Source organism: Phytophthora cinnamomi, assembly GCF_018691715.1.
Source record: "Phytophthora cinnamomi strain GKB4 chromosome Unknown Contig1, whole genome shotgun sequence".
Classification (NCBI taxonomy): domain Eukaryota; phylum Oomycota; class Peronosporomycetes; order Peronosporales; family Peronosporaceae; genus Phytophthora; species Phytophthora cinnamomi.
Genome location: NW_027150934.1, coordinates 1,015,194 through 1,042,411, shown reverse-complemented (window position 1 = coordinate 1,042,411; position 27,218 = coordinate 1,015,194). Strand labels below are relative to the sequence as shown.

The window sequence follows — 27,218 nt, the reverse complement described above, 5'->3', positions numbered from 1 at the left end:
ATTTGAGCCTTGCCATTTATTTGATGCAAGCTTTGTTGCTACCAAATATTTTACTTAGTTTTTGTATAAATGCTGTTTATATGTATACAAGGTATATGAGTCACATTTTGGAGGACCAAATTAGGTCTAACCTGCTTATTTGATTCACACTGTTCACGACCACACACTCTTCAAAGCCCCCACTGCTCAACGCCCAACGCCCAACGCAAGCCCCCTTCCCTCGCAATGTCTCCTCGCACCTGTCTGACGCTAGAACAAAAGCTCCAAGTGCACCTAAAGCTCAAGCAGAATCCTGGCATGAACAACCCCATGCTCGCTGATTGGATTTGACAGCGATTTTATCGAAGTGGGAGGGCGCTGTGAGCGCTAGTGAGTATCTGGCAGTGGACGAGGACGTGCCTGCGCACGAGCCAGATGCGATAGTGGACGAAGCAGCAGGAAGTGATGCAGTTTCGCAGGACGAGCAGGAGGAGGAGGAGGAGGAGGAGGACCAGGAACCCACAATTCAACCTGCCATCGCTCTGAGACACTGCATGGAGCTGTCTGCATTTCTGCTTCAATGCGGAGAGCAGACTGATAGAGAACGAAGAGCTTTACAGACCGTGACCGCTTTGGTTCGGGAGACTACGGTGAACAGCGAATTATGCGCGATTTCTTTACGTGCACCACATATTTTTTTTAACTAAGTCCATTTTATATGAGTCATTGTTGTAGATGGCCACCAACGGGGCCTCATATAAACAGGTTTGACTGTACATACGGTACATAGGAAAACGGTAAATACCGTATGTATTATGGAGATCAGTTGTTGACGTGGCACCTTTGATTATTTGATTATGAAGTACGCAGTCAACGTGTGTTTGAACGTACAATGTCGGCTGTTGTAGTGGGGGTTTAGCACATGCGTATATATCAGCAGGGCAACCGAAGGTCTCTATGCATTTCCCGTTACTTTTCTTTTCGGTTAGGATAATAAAGTGCACGATCCACCCCATCCAAGTTGCCGCAATGGACTCCAGGCATCTCTATCCTCCCAACATCCACGGCCTGAGTGACAACGTGATTGGCAACGTGGCATCTACCTCGATATGAACCAGCAGCGCGCCATTATGGAAGACGTCCTGCGCAAGAAGGGCCGCCATCGATCCCTCCAGGCGTCGTACAAGAAGCGGCAGCAGAAATCCATGGAGGAGGACGAGCAGCATGTTCGACGACTAAAGCACGAGATCAAGGAGCTTCAACTCCAGGCTGAAGCTATCTCGTCTGGCACTCAGACAGAACTCAATCACGGGGCTATTGCAAAGGGATACGAGCATCACTTTCGTTGTTTCGTGTCCGACGTAGTTCGCCAAAAGACCGCGGCCTTGGGTTTCCTGCTATGCATCATGGCACCAGATGCAGCGAGTAACCCAAGGTACGGCGCCGAGGCAGTACTCGAGAACTGGAGACGACTGTCAGAGTACTTCGGCGACATCCAGCTTGAAATCAGCGACCTGAGCGAGCTCGCTGCTGCCGACGTTCTGGTTGCTACTACCACTATCTCTATCGCTGTTAGTGACAAAACACTGCGACTCGCATTTCCACATCTGAATAGCGACGGAGTGGGTGGTCTCGAAGGTGGTGAATGGTCGCCGGCAGCAATCCAATTGCACAGCAAGAAGATCATTATGCATGGTTCAATCCATTTTGGCTTGGACTACGCAAGCAATCGGGTGGTGCAGATCAGAAGCCAAGCAGATATGCTGTCGCCAGTGCTTCACATACTGGGCGATTTGGATAGCGTCGATCAAGTGTTCGATGGAGCTGTAGTTACGCCCGATTTCGGTATGATAGGGAAGGATTGAGGTCGTGCTGGCTCAAAAATTGTCGTCCATGCATCGGTGCTGTAATCCAAGGGCAAACAAATGCGTCTTATACTGGTAGTTGGTGCACCTTGAATCATGAATGGATCGCCTACAGATTATACCATTGCCTTTCTAAATTTGTAATCTACTTAGGAGTAGTTAAAAACTTTGAAGCTTTCTTAATCTCCTTCGAACTTAAAACAAGCTCGTCAATCGCGATCGTTTGCTCTCTCTTGCTAAAAAGTAAGTTTGTTTCCAGAAGATGAGCGAAATCTATACAACACGTTTTCGGTTTTCCCTCGTTCATATGGGTATTGCTGCCAAGTATTTTCATCAGAACCATCGCGCAAGTGCTGCTGCACACAAAAGCAAATGGCTCGTGATTCGCACCCTAGTTACTAGCGTTCGCGCTCCGTGCAAAGGCGAAGTACGTCTGCATTTTTGACACAAAGCAAGCATGACGCACCCCCGTTAATGCTGCTGAGGATGTGAAGTACGCCAGCGTGGCTTCGTATCCAACGTACCGCGATCAAGAGGGCGATGACGACGACCCATTTCGCTATGAACTTCATTACGTGGTTTCCAGTGCCGTCAAGACTCCGCACGAGCTAGCAGATAGAGATTATAAACGCGATTAGATGGTGTCGTGATTGCTTCAAAACGTGTGAGCCCACCTGATTGTTCATCTTGAAGCAAGTTACGGACTCAACAAGGATGAGTTTCTTCTTCTCCTCGTCGGTCGGTACTGCATTGATCTTGTCCTTGATCGTTTCACGAAGTGCCTGTTCAGCACCCATAGCGACTAAAAATTAATCATTACCGCCAACAAAGAAGCTCTGTGCAGGGGTCCATCGCTCTAGTGAAGTCACCTTGTTGCTCTTGATGTCGAAGGCAAATGCATGGAGTCCCTCGCCCTCAGGCGGCTTGAAGCTTTTCTTAACCAGTTTCTTAATCATCATACCGCCAGCGAGTATCGCCATGTACATGTGGTAGCAGTACGGCAGCACCAACATCGGATCCTAAAACACATAATGTGTTTATGATCAGTACAACAGCGGTAAATCTTCAACGCGCAAACATCCCTAATACCTTCTCCCCCAGCTCTTGCAGGTGTCTAACGATAAACAACAGCAACTTAGTTCCACGCTCATACAATACAACAAAGTGTAAACCACTATCGACGCACTGGATGTAGTTTTGCACGGCTTGAGGTGGCTGGTACTTGGAGCTCCAATCTTCTCCGAGGTAGAACTTCAGGTCCCTGGCAATGCCATCTGCCTACGAATAAATTCTCATAATTTATCTGCCAACTGGGCACAACAAAATTGATCACAGTTACCCACCCTGGCAATGTCTTTGAGTATCCCATGGAGTCCACTGAACGCCTCGTGCTCCTTGTGCGTCTCGATAGCCGCCTCCAGCTGCGCGTAGACGTAATCTAACCACCAAAAACAAGTATAAAATTTAGGAACCTCTCTTCTATCACTATACAATATAAAATTTCTTGTCACCACGCACAGAACAGCATCAGCGCTTGCCCATAGAGTTTTTTGTCCGTGAGCGCCACCACCAGCTTCAGATTCACCAAACTAAACGACAAAATACGGATAAAATATGACAGTTACGCGTTAAAATCCCCCCCAAATCCCCCAGCACAGCCGCCTACTGGTCCGAGACGCTGTGGATCTCTCGCGTTGCCGCGCGCATCTGCTCCGTGAGCGGCGGCGACTCCATCGGCAGCTCTCGAGTTCTTCAATGCAGGTCTCTCACAATTTACAAGCCATCCATTGGTCAAAATTACAGCATACAAATACCAAGTCTACTGCCGTCACGTACGTCACTTCACAATTTATCGTCAAGGACAAGCATGGCCTCGTCGGAAGATGCCGCTGCGCATACCCCTGTTACTGGCGCCCCACCAGCCCCAGAGACGACACCAGACATGGACCAAGAAGCCAAAATGCTGATGCACGACGTGAGTGTCTCCGTGCCTCGAAACTCGCAGAACTCGCAAAGTTACAGCCTGCCAAAGTTTATGACGCACGACTCTCATACCTAATCCCCGGCCTAATGTTCAGGAGCGCTCCTGCATCTTCGAGACGCGCATCGAGCGCGCTGATCTGTGTCGCCAGCGAGGCTCCGCGCAGTTCAAAGCTGGCGATATTGGTGGCGCTGTGAAGTGGTACGAGCGCGCACTTTACCACGTGGACTTCGACGAGGGCACGTGGCATTTCGAGGTGCGGACCATTAATTGGAAGAAAGATACCAGTAGAAGTAGAGATTACGCTAACTTCGCGTTGTTATCGTTGTGGTGGTGATAGTTTACGAAGAAAAACCGGGCGGATGTGAACGTGGTGCGGCTGCCGGTGTATCTGAATCTGGCGGCGTGCTTTTTGGCCCAAGGAGCTCCCAAATCGGGGAAACAGAACGACGAGTTGTTGGCTAAAGTGGTGGAGAACGCGAACTTGGCGCTGGCGATCGACCCAGACAACGACAAGGCGTTGTACCGTGGAGGGAAGGCGTTGCTGTTGACGGGAGACTTTGACGGAGCGAGAGAGAAGCTGACGAAGGCGGCGAAGAACCACCCGACGGATCGGAATATCAGAGAGACCATGGCGACGCTGAAGAAGAAGCTAGCCGAGCAGAAAAAGGAGGAGAAGGAGCGTTGGGGCGGAAGATTGCTGGATGAGAAGGAGGAGGTGGGTGAGAGCAAGGACGAAGGCAAGTCTCAGCAGCAGCAGCTGAAGAAGCCAAGTGAAACGAATGCGTTGTGGATGTTCGCTATTGTGCTCATCGGCATCGCATTAGCTCTGGGCCAGCTCAGCTTCGTCGAATAACGGGTGGCTGCCTTATTGACGTACGCGAGGCATATTTTCCCCCATCCAAGACTTACACGATGTCCCAGCTTTTTTAAAGGAGTTGTGAACGGCTCTCGTTAGGACGATAGAACTCGTGAAAGGTTCAATGCCATGAAGGTATTATTCTGTGGATTCTTGGATGTCAATGCGAACATACTTGTGCAAAACTGAACGCACTACTGATTTCGGCGTCCGGAGTCAGCCAGCCAGAGACTTTTGCTGCCCTTTCTCGAAGGATGAGATAGATGCCACGAAGGTGTTCGCAGACTGAACAAGTACGTACGGTTGTGACTACTGTCGTAACGCGACGCGCTTTTAATCTTCAACTTGTAAGTAATCCAGACGAGTTTGTTATCGCCAAGTGAAGATGACATCCGTTCAGGTACTCAACACCGTTCTCATCCCTCGTTGGGTTCCGGTTCTTCTTGCAGACTACAGGGCAAGGTGTATCCCTTCATCGCCGAGTCATCTTTGACAGCACTGCCAGTTCCGCCCACACAAGGCAAAGCCATCAAGGGATAAAGCGACTGCTCGGTCTGGCTCACAGGTGACGTCTGCGCCTTGGTTCACGTCGGAGAAATCGAAATGTCTTACTGTCGCTTGCGGAGTCGGTGTCAAGCATGCGAAGACTGGACTAATTGCTGGCATTCGTAGAGGCGACACTTGCAGCAACAACAAAAAACTTCATGGTCGGAAGGGGGGGGGGGGGCTGATGGTCAAGGAGAAGGCGCTACATTTGTGTGATGAATACCAATCTTATGCAGCTTGCACCGTAGGGATTGGCGTGTCGCTAAGGCTCAGCGATACATCGCATCTCGCTATTACATGAGTACTTGACTGTACTCTTGTATTGCTGTGTAGCTATTGGTGATTGCCATTCTACGCATGGTACCATCCCAGCTCTTGCTCGACGGTGGCCTGCATTGGACAATTTACTGCAGCCAAGCGAAACCTAGAAAAGTATGGGTCTGCTCCAATTGGTGCTCACTTTTGTGGTCGCACTGAGCGATGGAGTGTCAAGCGCCACCAACGTCTTTCGCGTCAAGCCAAATCAAGTAAAAATTCGGTCTGATCACTGATCAGCAGCTCTCAGCTTTGTGAAGCAATATAGTGACTGACGGCGGCTCAATTGTTTATTGACGCGGCTTAATACAGCTCCTGCATCGAGATCAGTACATTTCTTTTCTAGACGTACTCAAAGAGCTTGACCGTGTACAGGTACTTGTCGTCGCACTCGCGGTGGGGGCGCCAGTAGGTGTAATAGCCGTTAGCCTTGACGCGAGTGCAGCGAATGAAGCCATTGTGCCAGCGCTCCGGCTCGCCGTACGTCTCCATGTACTCTTTAATATCGCGCCATCCCGTTTGTTGCACTCGAAAAGCCTCCTCCGCCTCGGGGCTCCATTCCTTCGGCCGATAGCATCGCGTAGCTTTCGTGCTAGTGACCACAGGTTGCAACTGCGGTTGCGCGCAGTTGTTGTTGCCTGAAGAATACTCTTCATCCATCTTGAAGTGGGTGTTCAAGCTGCGCATCGTGGAGCCGCGCGAGGCTCCCCGAGACGAAAGAGTCGAACGTCTCAAGGACGTTGCATTGATCGATAGCACCTCCATAGCACTTTGTCGAGGTGGTAGACTGTCTTGGTCTTCTTGATGTCTGCTGCTGGCCAGCGACTCAACGCGTAAATGGGAATGGTCTAGCCTGGACAACCGCAGTGCGAAATAAAGGTTCGCAAGTATTTCGAGAGGCACGTTGAGCGGCGCGTTGAGCGGCACGTTGAGCGGCGCGTTGAGCGGCACATCTCATCTTCTTCAAATAGATTTCCCTTGACAAGCAGTATCGACGTAGCGTTGGTGGCAACGGTGCGTGCTGCATTTCTTGGCATCAATAATTTATAGCATATACTCCGTCCAACCGTTCTGCCTTGCTGCTTGGCGAATTTCCAGGATTTCTCCAGCTTGCGGTTCATTCGTTGTACGGGTCCGAGATACTGGGAGAGATGCCGTTGCGACTACCGCTTGTACAACGTCATCATCACGACCAAGGCCGTTGTAGGAGATTCGTGAATGCTTCTTTCCGAGAAGAGGCTTGTGTCGGTGGATCGATCGACGCTGGAAGACAGCAGTCGTCTGCGCTTTGCTTGCCTCTTCCTGCGCTAGCCGACGCTTTTCGTATCCCTCTGGGTCGAGGTACTTCCAGCGCCTCGCAATTTGAGAGTCTGTGCGGTCAGTAAGCTCAGTAGTTAGTCGTGCCCACAATCTGGGAGCGTCGACACCCCATTCGCGCACTCTTGCAAGAATTACTTGGTCCTCTTGCTTGGTGAACTTTCGGAACGATAGGTCCGGGTTTAGACAGGTCGCGTATCGATCGCGCACTCCTGGTTGCGTCCGACCAGGAAGGTGGTGGCAAATATCGTTCCACGCGACCTGGTCTAGATTGAACTCGCCGTCTTTCGGCACGTACGCACGAAGAGCGAGCAGCAGTCGTCTGTCCTCAATGATCGAGAACTTGCCTCGTCGAAGTCCCGGGGCTAGCGAAAGCTGCCACCGGTGTCGGATCTGCTCCGGCACGCGGCCGTCCAACAGGTCCGCGATCACGTTCCACTTCTCGCCAAACACAGGCACCGCCTCCTTGATAATCCTGTCTTCTTCCGGCGTGAAGTTCGACTTGACGTTGTCGGCACGCAACGCCGTCTGATACCTGGCGAGGCAGTGCACCGCCGGTCTGCCCGGAACGGGCATACGTTTAGCGATCTCTTCCCACTGGTTCACGAGCTTGGGGTCGTCCTCACCGGACGCCAGGCGTCGCAACGCCGCGTCCTCCTGCTTCGTCCAGGCACCGAGCCTGAGCGTCGGCGAGTCGTGCAGGTCGTACCAGAGCTTGCAGGCGAAGCCCGAGCGCTCGATCGGCAGCTGCCTGGACTTGCGCGTGCCCTGCCAGGCACGTACGCCGTTCCACACGTGCAGGGGGATGTCTCCACGCCTGCGTGTCATGAAGTAGTCCTCCACGAAGTCCTTCAGCACCTTCCGCTCCTTGGGGGAGAAGATGGTGGCGGGCGTCGCGACGAACGCCTCGTGGCTGCGTGCACGCAGGAACTCCGTGTCCGCATTGGGCGGTGGCTCCGTGAGGCTCTGGAGCACGGCTCGCTCTAGTTCTACGTCGTCTGTGGCGCTAATTGCGCTCTGCTTCTGCTTCTTCCTGGGCCTCCCCACCTTTCGGGGCGCGTCCGCCTCGTCCGTGAACAGCGACGGCTGCGCGCGGATGAACGAGCGCGGCACGTCGCCGATCTGCTTGCGACGCGAGCGCGGGTCCCGCTCGTAGCAGCTGGGGGCGCCCCCCGTCGGCCGGGAGCGCGGCAGCAGCGCGTCCATGGCCTGCTGCGCCCTGCGCAGAGCCATGTGACGGCGGATTGACTGCGTTCGGGACAGGAGGCGGGCCTCCTCGCTGGCCAGCGACTGCTCCAGAGCCTGCAGCTCGGACACCAGCGAGCGGTTGGCGGCTAGAGCCTCTGCGATGGCCTCCGCGGAGCCAGGACGAGCGGCGCGGGCGTCGCGATGTGGTGCCATTACAGTATTGATGGTGAGGTAATTTGGGTGGGTGAGGCAGTGGGTGTTTTCGGTGAGGGTAGAAAAAAAAACACACACACATGGGTTTCAGGCTGATGATGGGTTTTATGATTGAGCCGAGTCAGAGATTGGTCCGGAAGTATTTCTCGACGGCTTTCTTGTATAATTTCTTCACCCTTTCGGGGTGACGACTACCGAATCGGACAAGGCAACCGCCGAATCTCAGCTATCCCTCGGTAAGCTTTGCGGAAGAAGGTATCTGAGAAGAGAAGGCGTTCTTGGAGAGAAAAATGAGGAAAGGACCGTCGTGAAATGAATTGCTAAAAACGTCAAGGCGAAGGAATCTCACGCAGCACATACGCTCTACGTGCTGACAGGTCCAACTAGTTACCAGATCTTCTAGTCAGAAACCTAAAGTATAGATTCAACCCACTTAAGACGACAAGTAGCATTCCATGACCATAAGCAGACTTAAAATTGTCGCAAATTGGGTCGACCGCTTCTTCCTTGTATAACTTTTTTTTTACCAACAACATTCTTCAAATACATGTCCACTCAGGTCAGATCAGGGGCAACGGTTCAGATCGTATGGCGCTGTGATTGTTACACCGCGACATAGAAATCGAGTCAAAAGAGAACTGCGGGGGCCTGGTCACAACGGCGTAGTTGGGACGAGCTCAGAAATTAAACGAGAAAGATTTCCCTCATTCTTTTCTTGCCGTCGAGGGGCTCAAGTGCTGCGAAGAACCCCAACACGAACTAGCAGCAACAGCAGAGGCTATCGTAACGGGGACCATGTCCGCCAAAGTTTTTTAAGGACATCCTACGTAGCAACGATTAAATGCCCCTGTACGAAGACATCCAGAAGTTGGCGAAGCGCAGTGGCGACGAGACCATTATCGTCGGTTGGAAGAGTTTGTGGAGGCGATCACTCTTGCCAACACCCAAGCTGCAGAGGCAGGCGTCGCTGTTCCGCCTCCTCCTTTCCCGATGCCAGACCCGTTGACGACCGAGTCTTTCAAGGAAGTGTTGCTGACTTAGGCTCAGCACGTATCGGCTAGCCCGTTGGGAACGACGTGTCTGTCGGGTGAGATCGACGAGTCCAGTAAGGCGGTGATATGCCTCGACCGATTGAACACCACGTCATTGGCATCGGAGGTGCTGACAAGGTGGTGCCAATTGCGAACCTGTTCGTGCCTGAAACGGGCACGAAGAATCGGATAAATGTGGTTCCGCCACATCCCAACTATCAGCTGTGGAATTCCCTGTGAGAGGACCCACTGAGCTCTGCGAGGTTTTTAAGTGACGTCGCTGTAAGCCTTAGATTAATTGAATGAAAACACTGATACTTCTTCAGCGACCACGAATATTGACGGATGTGTTGATAAATGGATGAGCAGCCCATGGCGGCCACTTCTTACTATTCATTTAATGGCTTGAACATCTCTGTGGGGAACGAAGCATCTTGCTTCCTCAAAACTCCCAACGGTATCTCGCCTTAATCACATAAATCCACCTAAACTCGTTCATACTTGACTCCGGTACAGCTCTTACAGGCTATAGAGAAGATCCTCTTCATAAATTTTCCGTTGAAACTTGTTGCGGGGCTGAATGACTACTTAGTATCATTCAGCAGCGCCAACAGATTCACTGTGCCAGCATAGGCGACAAGACCCACGAACATCACAGCAATGGCGATACCAGCAGGACGGCTGTACTCGCCGTACGTGCGCATCTCCTGTGCCTCCAGCTTCTGGCGCGGTAATAAATAGAGGATAGGTACCAGCGCCATCAGATTGATCGCGGAGTTCGCCATAACAAATGACAGCATCTGCATGCGCGTTCCGTGGGAGTCCTGCTCGATCACGCTGTCCGTAAAGTCTTGCTTCAGCTGTGCGCTCGATGTGCTGATAGCGTCCGAAAACGTGAGGATCACCATACTGATCAGCACATTATACGACGAAACTAGCCCTGTTGTAGCGCCCTCCAGACAGTTTTCCGTGATCTCCACGATTGGCAGCGATGTCACCAACAATACAGCAGCGCGCGAAATGCCCGTCAGGGACAAAATCGCCAAGGTGTACCAAGCGCTGCGCACACCGTCGAAGATTGTTGGGATGGCAGCGAGGAGGTTCACCCCCACGCCGAGCATCAAGCCTACTACCGAGATCCGTATCCAGCTGTAATTGAAAAGTGTAAGCTGGAACGCCAGGATGGCTAGAATCATGATGACCTGCTTCGGAATATCGCCCACACGCTCAGCATTAGGCGACACATGTGCCCAGTCCAGCAGGGCCTCATCCACAAAATTGAACCTGAACGAAGACAGGAACACTGAGAAGCAGACGAACAGAATAATACGCCACACAGCTTCTTGCTGCAAAATACTCCAGAGCTGTCGCGTGAGGGACGAACGATCCACTGAGTCCACCTTTAGTTGCCTGGGCTCTTCGTCCAGCCGAAACAGCACCGCCGGAATGGGCACCAGCGCCACCACCGCCATGAGCAGGATAATAACCTTCATCGAAATCACCGCCTGCGTTGTGTCCGACTCCTTGTTATATCCAACCACCAGCGATACGATTATGTCTGCCAGCAGCGTCGCCGCTTCTTGCACCAGTAAATACTGCACCAGCAGTGTACCACGCTCGTGAATAGGTTCACGCTGTGATAACTCCACCAGAAACGCGAACGCCGCTACCGAGGCCACGGTGATCCCTAGACTGGCCGCCATCATCAGCATCACGTAGACTGCGCCTCCGTAGAACGTCCTTACACTGGGGTTCATCAACCCGGTGCTGTCGTCGATCAGCGCCACAACGACAAGAGCCATCAGCGCCATGTAGGCGAAAATCCATCCTCCCAGCATGTACGACTTGCGGTGGAAACTCCAGATCGGGTAGAAATCCGACAAAAGGCCAATGAAAAAGCTAATGACTCCTGGCAACTTGAGGAACCGCAGCGTGGCTGTGCACTGGTCGCTGCTGAAGCTCAGGTACACGCACAGCAGCGGCTGGAAGGCGTCGGCCAAGAACGGCACCATGAAGCCCGTGGCGGCGGCCGAGATGGCCAGGCCACAATATGGCTGCGAGAACAGCTCCGCCAGCGCTCCAGCACGTAAGCTGCCGTACAACAAGTGGTTAAAGAATCCGGATGGAGGGGCGGTGGCTGCTCTCCTCCTCTCGGAGGGTCGAAGCACCTCCTGCAGCAGCTGAATCGATGGCGGGGCGGAGCTCGATCTGCCCACCACGGGGATGTCCGAGTCGATCCACGTCCTGTCGAAGGCCACCGAGTGCTGCTGCTTCTGGGCCAAATCTGCTCCTGTTCCTGCTCCTGCTCCTGCTGCGTGGTTGCTGGCCGCTGTGGCTGCTCTGGAGCGCGGACTGGCGCTCAATATGTCGTTCACGTTGTCCGTGGGGGTGGATGAGTGCACCCGGAGCTCTCTGGGCACGCGGAGGCCGTAGACATCGTCCCCAGCGCCGGTCTGAGGCACGACGCGGTCCCAGTCGTAGGCGCTGCTGTCGCCGCAGAAGGAGCCCTCGGAGATGAAGCTATAGCTCTTGGACGACCGCTCGCTCTGCATCGTGGTGACTGGAGACTGCTGCCGGGTGATAAGCAAGCACGTGAGCCCCTCGCTCTCTCCTGCTTGCTGCTGTGGGCGTTCTACCTGCGGGTGTACGCCAGTTGATAGCGGAGGAGCGGGGGATCGGTAGAGTGGAGCGTGTTTGTGGACCGAGTGCGGCCGATGGGGGAGGAGGAGATGGCGCCGAGCGGACGGAGATCAATAGTACGCGCGCACTGCACTGGGAGGTCTCTGATTGCACGCCACACTCCGCTTCTCGTCATGCACTGGGGACTCGAAGCAGCTTTGAGCCAGTCTCCTACGCCTCAGGGCAGACGGTCACAAGTCTCAGCGTGACTCGCTCCACGGAATGCGCCCTACAACTTTGCGCCTCGAGGACTTGGGGGATGTATGCGACTGATAGGGGAAGTTTTAGAGTACTGAAGAGTTCGGTCCACCGACTGACGCTAATGAGAGGCACAGAGACAGGCCCTGGTCAGAACGTTGTATGGGCATTTGTATGCCGCGGGAACCCACGCTTTTACGAAGTGACAACAGTGAGACTCGGGCACCGCCTTGAAGACAACTTGGTTCCAAGTGCACTCGGAGCTGCCCATTCCGCTTACATATCATAGGCTCTAGACCACGTGCTGTTAAGCATTGAAGCATTTCATTTCCTGGTCGATAGCTGTGTCTGCGAGGGAGAGGCCTAAGACGCTCCTACGTGTTGGTGCTAATGGCTGAACTGCAGCCACCCGTTCCAATTCGTTCGCGCGAGAGCCTTTCTCAGCGATCGGTCCGCTCTCTCTTGGTGAAATAAGCGTCGGTCTCGCTCTTTTTGCGCGCCTCCACCGATGGGCTTCGGCTCCCGAATTTGTGGCTGCGTGCTTTGCTGCATGTGGCGATCGCCCGACTCGGCCAACAGTGTTGGCCCAACACTAAGGTCAGGTTGAGTCGTCGTCGTGCTGGTTAGTGGCAATCCGTTGAACCGATTGCACAACAGTACGTGCGCGCATCGATGAACGCCAGCCTCGCAATGCGGAGGAAGATACACGCACGACTCGCCCGCCATAATGGAAAGACACACCAGCGTGCGCTCACAGCGTGCAGGCATTGAGACACATGTACTGATTTTCATTGCCACCTCATGTTAATACAAGTGCTTCTCCAGTTATTTCGTATCAGTGCTTTTCTCCGTAGCCATCTCCACCGCACATTTCGATCATCAAGCCTCGACACCTCGTGCGTCATGCAGCTTCGACGCGCCGTAACTCCGCTGCGCCAATGCCTCCAGCCTCGCAACTTCTCAGATAGCTCTGCCAGCGTCTTGGCAACGTCTCTGCGCGACATCGCTCGCTCGGGCGCGCGCGTCGAGGAGCTGGAGCTGCCCCAGTCGGGCGACCTGGTGTGCCGCCAGCTCATGTGCGAGCACGTGGGCGACGCCTGCGCCTGCCGCCTGGCGCTGGCGCTGGAGCGCGTGCCGCGGCTGCGGCGCCTCGACCTGTCGGCCAACCAGCTGCGCGCGCTGCCCGACGCCGTGTTCGCGCTGCGGGAGCTGGCGACGCTCGACCTGCAGCGCAACCGGCTCACGGCGCTGCCCGTTGACGTGCAGCAGCTCGCGCAGCTCGAGACGCTGGACGTGAGCCACAACCAGCTCGCGTCGCTGCCTGTGCCGCAGCTGGAGACGCTCAGCAAGCTCAAGACGCTGCGGGTGGCGGGCAACGCCCAGCTGGTCGAAGCGCTGGAGACGCTCGACATGTCGGACCACCTGAGGGCCAAGATCGTGCTCGAGTAGAGATAATAGAGTGGCTTGGTGTTGCTTTACGACTACGTTACTGGGCGAGTTAGCTAAATTTTGGGCAGTGTGACGCCGGAGCTCGAGTTGTCGCCGCCGAGGCGGTGCTGGGACGAGTCCTTGCGGCCGTAGTTGAGCTGGCGCGCGCTGTTGTTCACCATGGACGACGAGCTGTGGGTGAGGTGCATCATGCTTTCGTGGGTCATGGAGCGGCTTTGGCGTCGCACGGCGGGGGCTTTCGACGTGCTGCGACGCAGCAGCGAGTTGCTGCTGTCGGTGTTGCTGCCTGTGCTGCTGTTGCTGCCGAGACCGAAGGCTCCGCTGCCGCGGTGGCTGGGAGAGCGGCTCATCATCAGCGATCGACCCGTCGGCTTCTTCTTCACGGGCGACGGCATCCTCGTCTCGCTGTCGGCGTCGTCTTCGTCGGTGCTGGAGGAGCCTGCGATGGATTTCGCGCTGGACCCGACGTTGGACTTTCGAGTGCTGCTGCCATGCCGCGAACGATCTCGCTCGTGGTCACTGTCGTTATTATCGCCGGGGTCGTCGCTGATAGCCATTGCAATAGCGTCGGATAGGTCGCTTGCACTACTCCCAGCCGATCCAGATTCGGTTGAACCAATTAGTGCGGATGCCAGCTTGGCGAACCGCGAGTTTTCAAGCCGCAACAAGCACTTGGTGGAGCGCACTCGGAGGATCCGGAAGCGGCCGTAGATTTTGTCTTGGATTGTTGCGCCCGAGGTGGGCACAACGGGAGCAAGTACGGCGAGGAACGTTCGTGGTTCGGCGGGGACGAATCGAGCGTCGTCGATGGCGGAGCTGCGGAAGTCCCAGCACACGGGCAGAGGCGTCTCGAAATGCAGATTCGAGTTGCCTTTCAAGAACGTCCAGTCTTTCTCCGTGGCGGCGCGCAGTACGGCTAGTGCTGGGGGCATGGCTGCCGCTAACCTGTCTACGCGTTGAATTCCGGCCGGATCCAGCTCGAACATCGCCAACAAAGCTGTCACCACGCCTGCCTCCATCAAGTTGTCCATCTCTTGGAACTCTCGGAGGTTTGAGGACTGCTCGGCACCCTCGACTTCCTGAGCTTGAACCAAAGCTAGTCTCTCCTTGATTCGGTGCTTGATGTGGGCTAATGCTACAGCACAAGCCGGCGCCATATCACTGCCGCCGTCAGTGGAGAGTCTGATTAGCAGCGGCACCACTCCACTGATCACCATCGCGTCCAAGCCCCGCATGCCTTCACTTTCGTTGAGCTTTGCGATTTGACCATCGCCGTCCGCATCGCTGGTGTTCTCGTCTTCCTCGATACTGACGCGACAGGAGGTGATGTTGTAGAACGCCAGGATGACGTGTTTGCAGGCCTGCACTTGGCGGCGACCAGGACAACAAGTGCTCACAATGGACTGCATCATCGGCACGAGGCGCACGTCACGCATGAGCATCAAGCAAACAGATTCACCTTGAGTTGACAACGCACGCAGAATGACAGCACACCGCTCTGCCGTCTCCTGTCTAGCTTCGTGGGCTTTCTTGCTAGTTGGATCATCACCGGGAGGTGGAGCTTCATTACCCAGATCAAGCGCGCGAGCCACCACGTCTAGTGCGCCATGTGCAATCACAGCTTCGCCGGACTTCTCGCAGCGCGCAAGCTGGCTCAAAGCGTAGATGGAGGCTCGAAGTGCTACCTGGGAAGGTAGCAATGGAGGTTCAGCGTTGCCGTCGACTTCAGTTATCTCGCGGAGCACTCGGACAGCACCCGTGGCGATCAACTCGTTCCAGTGCAAGGCATCTTCGCACAAAGTGGCAACGATCTCGGCGCAAACATCGCCAACGTGGTGCGAACAGCGCAGCACTTGAGCGCGAGAAAGCAGGGTCGGAATTAGGCCATGAGTCAGCAGGGCTCGCCGGTGTCGAGCGTGGAACGTCAAGTTTCCGAGAGTCTGCACGCACGCTAGCACCATGGTTTCGTCCTCCTGGTCTTCACTCTCTTCGTTTCGTTCTCGACTGGCATTCGCAGCAAGAACCCTGGTAATTTGTGCTACAGCACCAGCTTCCTCGAACCGATCATGTAGCGCTGGGAAACATGAGATGTTGCAGAGCGCATTGAGCGCGAACTCGTGCTGTTGTCGCTGCTCTAGCTCCATGCCAGGGTTATCACTCTCGGACTCCGAGGTCTCAGCATCGGGTGGAGCGAGTAACAGCTTCTTCGTGAGTACGTCAACGAGTCCAAGAGTAGCCATGGCCTCGCAATTGACGCGGTATGCCGACAGAAAGCACAGTGCTGCTGCGCAAGCATGTCGTGTGGACGGATCGGCGTGCTCGCATAGCACTAGCATTGCAACGAGTGCGCCGCTTTCTACTAAGCGGACTGCCATACTGGAAGAACCTCCCGCTGCTGAGTCACTGGTAGTCGCCACTTTCTTCCCTGAAGGAGGCTTGGGCTCCGAGGCCAAATTGGTCAGACAAGCAGCGAGTTTTCGGTGAATTTCCTGGCTGCTGAACTCCATCTCGCACAGTTTGGTGATCACTTGCGCGACCTTGAGCTCCATGAGCGTCTCCGCGAGTGCTGGGTCACAACTTAGGTTGTAAAGAGCTGTGACGCAAAGTGTGCGAATCTCGACGCTCTCGAGCCGGGCGAGCTTTACAAGCGCGTACAAGACGCCATCCTTGATATGAACAGCTCGGAGTTCATCGTGCGTTAGCAAGTTGAACAGCGCACGGGCGCAGATTTCCTTGGTGGAGTCGCTGTTGATGCGAAGAAGTGCGTTCACGATGAAGTCGGGCACCGTGCCTTCCTTCCAGACGTGACGGACACCGACAGGCTTTGCTGCTGGAGGTTCGACAGCCAAATTACAGAGCGCGACAGCCGAGTAGATCTGAATGTCTTCGACGCCACAGCGCATCATGAGCGTGAGCGCCGGATACAACTCGGCACAGCGCGTGAGTAAGACGCGGTGTGTTGCACTGGACGCGAGCTTGGCGAACGCGATAGCACACGTGAGAATCGTTGGAGCATATGAAGATGCTGACAGGTCGATCAACATGTCCAGCACTGGGGTTTTCTCCAGTGCGTCTGCTGCAAGGTTACAGCATGCAGTGGCACAGCTTCGAAGTGTCTCGCGGATTATTCCGATAGCTGACGCGCTCACCGGAACATCTGAAGCTGCGGCTGCAGCAGCGGAGGACGTTGCGGCACTCATGATACGACGGATTAACCGAACTCCGTGGTCGGCCACCATACGCGCGTGTGCCTCAGCATCGAACGACAAGTTGGCCAGAACACCAGCACATTGACGAAGCAGCTCATCGGCGCGCACTGGTGGCTTGTTGAAGACTTTGGCGAGCGTGGCCACCACGTCAGCACGCAGCAAAGCGGGTCTGCTCTCGGCTGCGAACGAAAGATTCAGAAGACATCCCAGCGCACACTCCTGGTAACGCAGTAAAACTGTCGGTGGTCCTGATCCTGACGCGGGCGTCGATGGAGTTGGCCCTGAGGTTCCAGCAGCATTTTCGTCGTCAACTTCACCCTTGCGTCTACAGAGTCTTACAATTGCGCGGATGGTGTCGTCCTGCAAAAGCACCGCGTGGAGACTCTTCTCACAGGATACGTTGAAAAGTGCATTGGCGCAGAGTTCACGTACACGATCGTGGGGTGTGCGCATCGCTAGCCTTGCTAAAGCTGCCGGGAGATTGCTCTGGAGAATTTCGGCGCAGTATGCTGGATGGGCCAGCATGCTGCACAGTGTGAGCACTGCGTACTGCTGAGCTAAGGCACTGCCCCCGGACTCGTTATCTTCTTCCTCCACGAAGCGCAATAATAATGACACTACGCCAAAACGTGCAAGCAGCGCTCGGCTGTCAGCTGTGGCAGACATGTTCGACAAGCACAACGCCGTATTCTCACGCACGGACGCGTTTGTGTGATGAGTTCCCAGCTCGACGAGGTTTGCCACGGCATCACTAAGCGCCAAATTCTTGAGCGACGGAGGGTACGACGATATGTTCGCGATGGTCACCGCACACATTTCGCGCACCTCTCGAGGCTTCTCGCACTTGAGTAGTTCTTCAAGGCACTCGAGAATTCGTCCGTGACTCAACGGCTCCAAATTCCCTGACAGCCCCGACAAGTTGCAGAGTGCAATGGCCAAGTGCTTGCGAATTGATCCAATGTCACCTCCGTCTTCAGCTTCCTCTCCGGACCCAGCAGCTGCAGCCACGCTAGCTTGTTGTGCTAACTCACACACCGTATCAAGGATTCCTTCTTCAACAACTTTTGTTCTGGAACCACTGAGCAGTGACAAGTTGCAGATGGCCTCCGCAGCAAACCTGGCGCTGGACTGGTCCTTTCGAGTAGCGAGCTTCATGAGAATGTGCACGACGCTCTCAGCCACGGATGCACTAGACGCTGACGCGATGTTGATGAGGGCCTTCACGCAAGCTTCTTTTGTCTCCAGGTCCGGTACGTTCAACATGGATAGAATAGCCGATACACAGCCTTCCTGGACGAGTCTAAGCTGCCCGCTACGCTCATAGGAGAACCGACACAGCGCCATACTCGTGTGTCGCCGCACTTCTTCGTGCTGTGCCTTGGCCAGCTCAAGCAGCGCAAGCAATACACCTTCATCCGCCATCTTGCTTCCGAGTGGTGGCTCACACAAGAGGTTCAGGATCGACGCGGCACAGAAGCGCTTAACTTCCGTGTCTTCAAAGACCGCGAGCTTGCTCAACGCCAGCATACAGCCTTCCATCACCATTTGACGCTCGTGACCAGGGGTCGTTGAAAAGTGATAAATGCTGAAGGAGCATTCCTGCTTGAGACGAATCTCGCGCGTAAGGCCCACGCCGTAGTCCAGTGCAGCGGCACTCGGCACCTGCTCCTCTTCTTCTTCTTCGTCATCTTTCCCCTTGCTATGACGACTCAGGGTTGAGTCACTACCCCCGACGCTATTCAGTGAGCCGCTGGCTCCGCCCATGTTGTTCACGAGCGTAGGCTTGCGAAATCGTGACAGGTAAATCATACCATCCTCGTAATTGCCACGCTGACCAAAGAGATCACCACCGTAGCCCCCGAAAACATTATCAACGCGTGGCCCCCGGCTCGGTGGCGGGGTAGGCCGCAGTCCTCCTATGACGGATCGATTTCGTGACGATTCTATGATCGACACTGAGTTGTGCCGTATTGGAGGTGACGGCGATGCTACGGTCCCAGCGGGACTATTCATCAGGTGAGAGGGTGATCCGTTGCCATTGTTTTCATCGCGTGCCTCCTGCGGGATGATCTTGGTGTTGATATGGCGATAAAGAGTTCTCACGAGGTCCTCTTTGGTGGTGTTCGTCTTCCAGAAATTACGCTGGCGGTGCAGTTTCCAGTGTTTCGCTAGCTCTTTCAGCTCTTCAAAACGGATAGGAGCCGCTGCGGGGTCACGTTGCCGCGGAAACAATTCGAAGCGTGTGAGGTACTCGCGAAGCACATCCAGCTCCTTGTCGCGCTCAAGCTCCTCCAACAAGTCCCTCGTGTGTCTCGCATTCTGGGAGAGTCGGTGGCTCATGGCTCGAAAATCAACCGAGGTGACCCGACTCGAACCCCTTCAACTCACTTTTTCCTGCCACGCTCGCTATTGCTCTTCGGTGAAGCTGTGACGCTCTTGGTTGGGCTGGGTATTCTGTCCGTTTCGCACGATAAAGCTAGACAGCATGAACTCGGCGACGCTAATATTGTCTCCACTATTCTGGGCAAGCATGGGATTGAGATGGTGGCTTTGATCTTGATATGGTTGGTCTGGTGGTGGTGTCTGCACTTGTGGTTCCAGTCATCAAAGTTACAGCCCATGGCGCTGAAAAGCTACCACCGCGAAACACTGAATGGTACGATGTGTTAAACACTTCGGAAGCGACGCGGAATTTTGGTGATAACTTTACTTTGATCCCCCCCCCCCCCCAGATAACTGGTATGAAGAGCGCGCGGCGCCTTTGAATGGCGTTCTTCCTCGTGATGGAGTGGTAAGCAATGCTCTCGCCAGCAGTGATCAAGACACATTCTCATCTCGAAACACGCTTGCATTAATGTACTAGAAAGAGTACAAGACGACAGCAGGAACCGATTTCAATGGGGCTCAACCGATCATCCCGGTGCGTTTGTCTTATGGCCAACCGTCTGAAAACCAAAAACTGATGGCATGTGCTTTGCCTTCCTGCTCACAGCGTCAGAGACAACGCATGATCAACGATAGTAATGTCGACGAAGCAATTCGCCAGACGACTTCGCTCAACTGGAGCCGGGGCTTTCGCTCCGTGCTTCCGGTGCCAGACCCAGAGCCGAACCGCGGAATGATCTCAACGCAGCATCGGGTATTTGTCAATCACTTTGCGTCTTCATCCCAGCCCTCGTACACATCCACTGCTGGGGCGATGATTGCTGCTGGAGGTCCCGGTGGAAGGACTGTCGAGCGTGGCAAGGCTGCGTCGGGCGCGATGGGCGAGGTGTACAAGAAGAGTTCCGAGCCGCAAAAAGATACACTAGCGCAGCGATCCTGGATGTACTCCACCGACCCGATGATCGTCGCCACGCAGAAACGAGCTGCTCTTGAAGAATCTCGGTCCAAGACGCCCCCGGAGCCGCAACAGGCAAAGGCTGAAAACTACGGACGACAGATCACCTCTATCACAAGTATCAGACACCACCACAAAGGAGTCTTTGTCGACGACGAGCCAGAACATCAGCAATAGTTGCAATCATCCGCTGCAGACAAGGATTCCTAGTATTTCACTTTCATCCATTTTTTTCTAGTCATTACGCGGTCTACGTACCAACCAGCTTTTCTCTTGCTGCTCTTTCTGCGCCAAATATACAAGCTTCGTTTGGTTATTGAGACGCGCCGTTCTCGGCTAAACACATCCGGTAGCAGCTCTGCAGCACAACATTACGTAGGCGGTTAGTCCCCGGGTGACAGCACAAGTCACGACAAGATTTCTTACCAAAACTCTTCCTCTGTCATACTCAGCAGATCCTCGTCATCCACTCCATCCAGCCGCTTGGGCTGGCCGTTGACCGTAACTTCAATATCGTTGCTGCCACCTTCGTCGTCCGTGCACCACTCCCACTCGACATCTTCCAGGTCTTCCTCATCCATGGCATCGCCGTTCATCTCGGCATCCCAGCCCTGCTTGTCAACCTGTACCTGCACTTCCTCTCCTTCGTGGTTCTCTTCGTTGTAGCGCTCCAGCTCCGCCATGTACGCGCGCTTGAACGCTTCTTGCCGCTGCTCCTCCGTCATCTCACTCTGCGTTAGAGGATCAACACCCCCGATGCTAGTTTCCATAGGGATAGCCTTCTCTTCCACCACCGCTGCAGCAGGTTGCAAGTGCTTAGCCGCCATGTGGCCACTGATAGAGCTTCCCTGCAAGAACTCCGGCAGCGCGCGCGGGGCTGCAACCTGTTGGTTGGCCGCCTCCTTGTCCTCTTTCCGTTCCCTGCTCGTCAAGTACTCGTCCTCAGCCTGGTCGTTGCCTGCAATATCCACGATAATCTCTTGATCCTGCGCGCCATACGGGTACAAGTACGACTGGCTGTTCTGTTCGTCACCGCGGTTGCCGCCGGCGCCACCACCACCTCCACCGCCGCCTCCACCTCGGCCACCGCCTCCTGCTCCGTTGCCAGCACGCGCGCTATTGCCGCCAATTCCAGCAGCTCGGTTGTCGCTCGGCAGGTTGCTCGGCAGCGCGTGGCCTTCCTTGACAAAGTCACCGATGCGGCGAAGCACCTCGTAGATGCCCTCGTGCATGCCGTTCTGCTTGTTCATCTGGTCCTTGAACTTGCGCTGCAAATTCTGGATCCGCAGCAGCCTGTCGTTGTTGTCACACTCCAGCAGCAGCTCGTTACAGTGGCCGCAGCGGAACTGGTACTGGCCGGGCATCAGCAGCAGCTGCGCCTCCAGCGCCGTGTACTCGCGCCCGCACTCCGGGTCGCTGCACTGGAAAGTCTGCCGCTCGATCTCCAGCTGCTCGCTGTCCTTGAGGTGCTCGTGCATCAGGTACAGACGGTACTGCACCACGTCCACAAAGTACTTGTAGTCAATGTACCAGTACGACGTGGACGAGCTGCCGCCGAGCCGCTTGTCGTTCAGCACCTCCCTGCATTTTTCCGAGACAATAGTAATCATAGTGTTACGTGAGTACTATACTACTCCCCATAACATAGTACTTGTCCCCAATGTGCGAGCGGCGGGCACTGACTCGCAGACGAGGTTGTCCTGGTGCAGCTCGTTCATGATCTTGCGCACTTGACGCGTCTGCAGGTTCACGGCGTTCCCCATCTCGTCGTCCTGCAGCAAGATTATATTGATACGTTAGTATAGTAAATCAGAACAACAGTACTAACATATCAATTTTGCACGGGGACGGACGGACCTTCATGAACTTCTCGCGGATCAAGGCGCTGAGCACCACGACATGCTCGTCCGAGTAGAACGCGCTGCGTAGAGTAGCGCAGAGGCGCGAGGGTTAGCAGAGCGCAGAGCGACAGCGCAGGCAGCGCGAGGCGCCGCACAGGAGACGCACCGCCCCACGAGGTTCACGAGCTTCTCCACGAGCCCCGCCATTACTATACTAAGTTGGCGAATGCAGTCACTAATATGACTGAAAGGTCATTGAACGAAGGGAAATATCGTGATGGGGGGGGGCGTGATTTTATTTAATTTTATTACCAATTATGCATGCAAAGCAAACTCATGTGCTACCAAAGCTAACAATAATTTATTGGACCGACTCCACTTTGAATAGATCATTTCACTGAAAATACGAAATACATTTCCATTTTCCGTGCATTTGTCGGCTGGGTCCCCGCTGTTTGGAGATCAAAGTTTAACAATTTCCTGCGGTAGAGCTCGCAAATGGCGAATTTCGGGTTACCCGCCCCGCCCGATTGTATCTCTTGGTTCACCTCGGGTACCCGCACCCGCCCGACAGCGCAGTTCTGGTACCCAAACTTACCCGGTCCATTACATTATATACTACTACTACTAAGTACAATCTAACAAAGTGTGCAATATATTGTGAGTTCATCTTTAATTGATCGATGAGATCGCTATCAGATCTTACTACGTGAGTATCATTTAGCATCGATGGCTTGAAGGAACTCCGCGCTTTACACATTACGGTTCCCACAGTGGAGAAATTGCTTTCCGATACCGCGCTTGACGCTGGAATGCACAGCGGGCTATACAGTATCTATAACAAATGAGACCCCGCCAAACAAAATGACGCTTATCTACATTTGGTTCATTTTGAAACCAGCCATATCACGTTAGAGCCCGATGTTTTGTGGTCATTTTGAGCTATCGGTTGCCCAAAAAATACGTAGTGGAAGTATTTGTAATGGCCAGTCGGAAAACGTATCTCCAGAGAAAATTAAAAGTGCAAAATAGTTTTTTTGGTTTTTTATACTTGGACGACTATGCTGCTTCAATGGACGAACTTTTGGCCTCCAACACATTTTATAAGCCCCGCAAAATTTGATTTTTGCACTAAGTGTCATTTTGATTCACTGAATTTTTATGTGTGACATAAGTGTCAATTCGTTTTGCTGACCTACTTATCCTTCTTGGCTCTTTTTCTTTGGGTTGGTTGAGTAGTTGTAGACTTGGACTGTGCATCATCGGCGCCCACGCTGGAAGCTGGCTTCTCCTGCCTTCCCTCCATCTTTGCTAATCTTGGACTGCGTGAGCTCCAGTCAAGTATTTTATCGGTCATAAAAACTAAAAAGCCCATTTCTCCGATATTCATTTAAGTGCGAAAATGAATGGCACACCGATATCTCGAAAACGTCAAAATGTAAATAATCGTCAATTTGTTTGGCGGGGTCTCAAATGTAGGCAAGCGGTTATACTGTTTACAACATTATACAGTATTTGCAAACAAGCCACAACACTAGTTTATTGCGTTACATCCAGACATGTCGTTGCTGTCGTGGCCTGGGCAACACAAGACGCTATGAGAATAGTTATGTCCGATAGAAAACTGAAGACGACTCGAGGGATGACACCAATTTGAAGTTGATTGGATATACTTGCAAAGTTCTTGTGGCTTCAAGCTGAAATGGGCTAGATCGCCGCAACCTTTTTGCACAGGTCCGTCGAGTGTAGCGCAGGTCTCCATTTCATTTAACCCTTACTATCACATGTAACCTATTCAGCTTCTTTCACCTGCTACCAGATAAAGTGGTGGTGGTCTGCCTCGTCACCTTGATCCACCTTGTTATCATCCTCCGCGTGCTTAATGTGACGAGCCGGTTGCGATCGCCACATAACTTGCCGTCCCTTGCGCTTTTTAGGCGCCTGCATACTTCTCTCCATTGACTTCTTCATGCGCTCTTCGTACATTTTCTGCTGCTGGGCAATTCGCTCTTGTCGAACCCGCTCGCGACGTTCCTTCTCCTTCTCTTTCTCGGCCTTTGCCACGTAGTCCTCGGGCATCTGCTCAATTGCACTCAGTAGATCTTCCAGACGGGCCTCCAGGTCCGTCAGCATGTACAACGTCGATGAGTTGGTCTCAGCCTCGAATCCGCAACGCTTGTACACTTCCAGCACCCGGTCTTGCAGCTCTTTCAGCATGCGCTCCTGTGCATTTTCACCTGTGCCACCTTGAGACCGCAGTCTCAATTGACTGGCCTTGCTCTCTTCCGTGCTGATCTGCTGCTGCAACCCGTCGACGTTCATCTTAAGCGCTTGAGTTTTGCGGTCCATAGTCTTTTCGTCTCGCGGTAGTTTTGTTTGAGCTCCTCTAGCGTCTGCTCTGTTTCCTGGCTGTTCTGGATTAGGAAGAGATTGCTCTCCTCCAGAGCGGTGAAAATGTCCAACAATTGCTGAGGGTTCTGGAAGTACATTGGGATCTCTTCACCGCTGCTTGTTACTGGCATGCTGTCGAGGTTGGGCATTGGCGGCACGATGATTTCCTTCACTTTCACATTTTTGTCAACCTTCTTCTTGCCGTTCTTCGAGTCAGGGCGTTCCTTCTCCGCACGCTCGCGCTCTTCGATCTCAGCGAGCGCCTTAGCCTTCTGAAGCTCCCACTCACGCAGGATTTTGTCCTTGCGCTTTTGGAGGCGTGCCATTTGTCGAGCACGCTTCTTGTCGCGCTGTTCGATCTCGTACTCTTGCGGCGTGAGCTCGTCAAGGAAGGCCTTGTATTGGAGGCAGTCTTGAAGCTGCTCGCTAAGCTTGGACATGTCGCTCTGCACGAGCTGGATCTGCTGGTTCAGCTTCTTGATCTCCTGCACCTTATCGGCTTTGGCCTTTGTCTCCTTCTCCGCACGTTTAATTGCTTCGTGGGCCTTTTTGTCGTTCTCCTTCAGGAATGTGTCGAACCGCACAGCATCCTCTTCGAGCATAAGTTCACTCTTCTTGAGCGCCTCCTCCTTCAGTTGAGCCTTCTCCTCTAGTTTACGGATCTCCTCGCGCTTCGTGTCGAGCGACATTTGCACAAGAAACATCTCGCGCTTCTTTGCGATGAAGTCGGCCATGTTTTCCTTCTCTCGAAGACGATCATTGGAAATTGTGGCTGTCGCTGCAGCTACAAGACCTCGCGTTTGGCGTGACTGAGAAACTGAGTAGTTATCCAAGCCAGTCGGCTGCTCGCGAAGACAACAACCATATACTTGAGTTCAAAGACGAAGGAGGTGAAGTCATGTGCTGTGAACACCCCTTACCGTGTCATCTGAACGGAAGCGGCGAATGTTGCCGATCTTGGACGAGGCCGTAGTTTTATCGTAGATCTTGAGCTTAGAGTTCCTGTTTTTTTCCTGCGATATAGTACATTCTGGTGAGGACTTTCCTAAACGGGGGGGAGGGAGGCAGACCTACCTCTTCTTTTCGCTGTTTTTCCGTTTCTCTCATGCGAAAAACTTCCTCATCGGAGGGGAGAGTAAACGGGTTCGACTCCGCGGTCGGGTGCTCTACATGCAACGGGGGGGGGGGGGGGGCGACGTCAGTTCAAACAACGGAGAGCATCACGTACAAGTGTGAACCGTACCAGAGATAGTTCGACCTCTCTGCATCGTAGCCGTGAATTCAACAGATCGAGACTAGCTCTCGTTACTTGTGCTTCTTAATTCTACTGTGTTGAAGAACAACAATGTGCCCACGGAGGCGGGGTATTTCTAGTTGTTCAAACTGCTCAACTTGCCGGCGAAACGCCCAACATGAAAGTGACCGGAGTCTATCATACCAATTGAAGACAGGCAGGTCATCATGATGGAACCTGCAGACGAACATCTTCTGAGCGAGGCCACTCCACTCTCGCACATTATTGAGAAGGATCCCCCATGCTCCAGTCATCCTGAGCGTGGAATGGTGTTTCATTGCCGGCCGGATCTGAGTGGGCGGAGACTACTCTTCCAGGACCGGAACTCCAACTCCAACGACAGGGAGCGGCGCCAAACAGCTCCCGTGCAGCTCTTGACGATGGATGGACGTTCACACTTGGGCTTGTCCGTGGCCAGGGATCCGTCGACTCCCAGCTCCGATTCATCCTTCTACTCTGGGCAATACGATGACAAACTCGCGCGGGTAAATAAATTCTGCCACCGCCGAGCGCTAGTCGCGCCCGATTTCACGCTAACACGATAAATGGCGCTAGATTTTGGTGACGACAAACCCACAAAACGACTCGTCTAGCCAACTTCGTCTTCGCCGACTTCAGGTACGTCCACACCTAGTTTGCTGTTGTCGTTACCCTCGTTTTCAGTCCTCTTAGCCTGTGTAACTTGCCTTGTCAGCTCACAGTCGCTGTCGCCGCAATAGTCAACATTCTGCTCACGGTCCTGTTCCTTTGTCCAGCCAGCACTGGTACCAGGAGCTGGGCTAGTCCACCTCAACATGAAATTGTGTTCCAACTCTTTTTGTTGGTGGTCTGCCTATGTAGATGCCTGGTACCACGTCGACGCTTATCGATCTCCACGAGGGTCGGAGGATATCCAGCGAGTGTTAGCGGTGCGCCCCACTCTCATCGCGCTCGCGGTGGCCAGCAACAGCTTCTTCGTTCTGGCAGCCTATCTCAGAATGGACGCACTCCTGACGGTGTACATATCTGGTAAAGCCCACCGCCACTCTGCTTATCTTCCGTGAAGCTTTGTCATTCGGTATATGTAACCCGCTCGTTGTTGGCGTTGCAGCGACCGTCGTGTTCGACGTCTGGTCTCTCGTGCTGCTGCTGCCCCACGCGCTCTTCCTGTTCCGCCTCCTGCTCGACGCATTGCTCATCGCCATCGCGCTGGAAGTGCGGACTCACCTGGTAACTTTCTACAATACCAGCAATACCTTCCCTCCCAACACCCGAGCTCACCCACGCTCTCTCTGTCTCTGTCACACAGGAGCACACGTGGTTCCTCACCAGCTTCCACCGTCTCCGCGCGTGACCAGCATATCAGACTAACATCCCAATCTTCTGCCGGGCCGATACCACTGACCGCGACTCGATTAGGTGGTAAGTCACGATCTCGCCATTAGTGCAGCCCCTCGTCCCTCTTCAACCTGGCAAAAGTGTATGTACATGCGCACTCGTCGTTTCCGAAGCTTCGTCTGCACGCAACCAAACGCTCGGCATGG

General features: G+C 53.9%; 13 protein-coding genes across 14 annotated transcripts; 5 read left to right on the top strand and 8 right to left on the bottom strand.

The window, feature by feature from the left end:
- Nucleotides 1–1,109: 1,109 nt before the first annotated feature.
- On the top strand, nt 1,110–1,844 carry IUM83_06392 (bZIP transcription factor 1; the record flags this gene model as incomplete). Its single annotated transcript, XM_067930593.1, has 1 exon — nt 1,110–1,844. The coding sequence occupies one exon, from the start codon at nt 1,110–1,112 to the stop codon at nt 1,842–1,844; it is 735 nt and encodes a 244-aa protein (XP_067800519.1).
- Nucleotides 1,845–2,235: 391 nt separating this feature from the next.
- Nucleotides 2,236–3,578, bottom strand: IUM83_06391 (Heme oxygenase; the record flags this gene model as incomplete). The annotated part of the gene is made up of 9 exons (XM_067930592.1): nt 2,236–2,277; nt 2,369–2,452; nt 2,519–2,626; nt 2,714–2,863; nt 2,934–2,958; nt 3,031–3,122; nt 3,188–3,282; nt 3,363–3,433; nt 3,511–3,578. 9 exons carry the CDS (start codon nt 3,576–3,578, stop codon nt 2,236–2,238), a joined length of 735 nt encoding a protein of 244 aa, XP_067800527.1.
- A 133-nt stretch (nt 3,579–3,711) lies between these two features.
- IUM83_06390 (Tetratricopeptide TPR1) lies at nt 3,712–4,681 on the top strand (the record flags this gene model as incomplete). Its single annotated transcript, XM_067930591.1, has 3 exons — nt 3,712–3,819; nt 3,923–4,081; nt 4,166–4,681. 3 exons carry the CDS (start codon nt 3,712–3,714, stop codon nt 4,679–4,681), a joined length of 783 nt encoding a protein of 260 aa, XP_067800518.1.
- A 1,206-nt stretch (nt 4,682–5,887) lies between these two features.
- Nucleotides 5,888–6,310, bottom strand: IUM83_06389 (meiosis expressed gene 1 protein; the record flags this gene model as incomplete). The annotated part of the gene is made up of 1 exon (XM_067930590.1): nt 5,888–6,310. One exon carries the CDS (start codon nt 6,308–6,310, stop codon nt 5,888–5,890), a length of 423 nt encoding a protein of 140 aa, XP_067800377.1.
- A 542-nt stretch (nt 6,311–6,852) lies between these two features.
- IUM83_06388 (myb domain protein 4r1) lies at nt 6,853–8,263 on the bottom strand (the record flags this gene model as incomplete). Its single annotated transcript, XM_067930589.1, has 2 exons — nt 6,853–6,915; nt 7,001–8,263. 2 exons carry the CDS (start codon nt 8,261–8,263, stop codon nt 6,853–6,855), a joined length of 1,326 nt encoding a protein of 441 aa, XP_067800328.1.
- A 1,615-nt stretch (nt 8,264–9,878) lies between these two features.
- Nucleotides 9,879–11,846, bottom strand: IUM83_06387 (putative transmembrane protein; the record flags this gene model as incomplete). Its single annotated transcript, XM_067930588.1, has 1 exon — nt 9,879–11,846. The coding sequence occupies one exon, from the start codon at nt 11,844–11,846 to the stop codon at nt 9,879–9,881; it is 1,968 nt and encodes a 655-aa protein (XP_067800370.1).
- Nucleotides 11,847–13,152: 1,306 nt separating this feature from the next.
- On the top strand, nt 13,153–13,620 carry IUM83_06386 (uncharacterized protein; the record flags this gene model as incomplete). Its single annotated transcript, XM_067930587.1, has 1 exon — nt 13,153–13,620. The coding sequence occupies one exon, from the start codon at nt 13,153–13,155 to the stop codon at nt 13,618–13,620; it is 468 nt and encodes a 155-aa protein (XP_067800461.1).
- Nucleotides 13,621–13,673: 53 nt separating this feature from the next.
- IUM83_06385 (Armadillo-type fold) lies at nt 13,674–18,593 on the bottom strand (the record flags this gene model as incomplete). The annotated part of the gene is made up of 1 exon (XM_067930586.1): nt 13,674–18,593. One exon carries the CDS (start codon nt 18,591–18,593, stop codon nt 13,674–13,676), a length of 4,920 nt encoding a protein of 1,639 aa, XP_067800371.1.
- Nucleotides 18,594–19,448: 855 nt separating this feature from the next.
- On the top strand, nt 19,449–20,346 carry IUM83_06384 (uncharacterized protein; the record flags this gene model as incomplete). The annotated part of the gene is made up of 4 exons (XM_067930585.1): nt 19,449–19,485; nt 19,562–19,620; nt 19,693–19,749; nt 19,822–20,346. The coding sequence occupies 4 exons, from the start codon at nt 19,449–19,451 to the stop codon at nt 20,344–20,346; spliced, it is 678 nt and encodes a 225-aa protein (XP_067800372.1).
- A 136-nt stretch (nt 20,347–20,482) lies between these two features.
- Nucleotides 20,483–22,217, bottom strand: IUM83_06383 (transcription factor iie; the record flags this gene model as incomplete). Of its 2 annotated transcripts, XM_067930584.1 has the most annotated exons (5): nt 20,483–20,525; nt 20,596–21,750; nt 21,853–21,941; nt 22,027–22,090; nt 22,177–22,217. In XM_067930584.1, 5 exons carry the CDS (start codon nt 22,215–22,217, stop codon nt 20,483–20,485), a joined length of 1,392 nt encoding a protein of 463 aa, XP_067800374.1. The 2 variants fall into 2 exon arrangements, with proteins under 2 accessions (XP_067800374.1, XP_067800373.1); XM_067930583.1 differs by lacking the exon at nt 20,483–20,525 and having other exon boundaries at nt 20,592–21,750.
- A 1,605-nt stretch (nt 22,218–23,822) lies between these two features.
- On the bottom strand, nt 23,823–24,227 carry IUM83_06382 (Cilia- and flagella-associated protein 100; the record flags this gene model as incomplete). Its single annotated transcript, XM_067930582.1, has 1 exon — nt 23,823–24,227. The coding sequence occupies one exon, from the start codon at nt 24,225–24,227 to the stop codon at nt 23,823–23,825; it is 405 nt and encodes a 134-aa protein (XP_067800375.1).
- A 101-nt stretch (nt 24,228–24,328) lies between these two features.
- Nucleotides 24,329–25,669, bottom strand: IUM83_06381 (flagellar associated protein; the record flags this gene model as incomplete). The annotated part of the gene is made up of 4 exons (XM_067930581.1): nt 24,329–25,243; nt 25,322–25,414; nt 25,476–25,567; nt 25,645–25,669. The coding sequence occupies 4 exons, from the start codon at nt 25,667–25,669 to the stop codon at nt 24,329–24,331; spliced, it is 1,125 nt and encodes a 374-aa protein (XP_067800376.1).
- Nucleotides 25,670–25,862: 193 nt separating this feature from the next.
- Nucleotides 25,863–27,028, top strand: IUM83_06380 (uncharacterized protein; the record flags this gene model as incomplete). The annotated part of the gene is made up of 6 exons (XM_067930580.1): nt 25,863–26,180; nt 26,251–26,313; nt 26,390–26,459; nt 26,536–26,703; nt 26,786–26,904; nt 26,984–27,028. The coding sequence occupies 6 exons, from the start codon at nt 25,863–25,865 to the stop codon at nt 27,026–27,028; spliced, it is 783 nt and encodes a 260-aa protein (XP_067800386.1).
- Between the last annotated feature and the right edge of the window lie 190 nt (nt 27,029–27,218).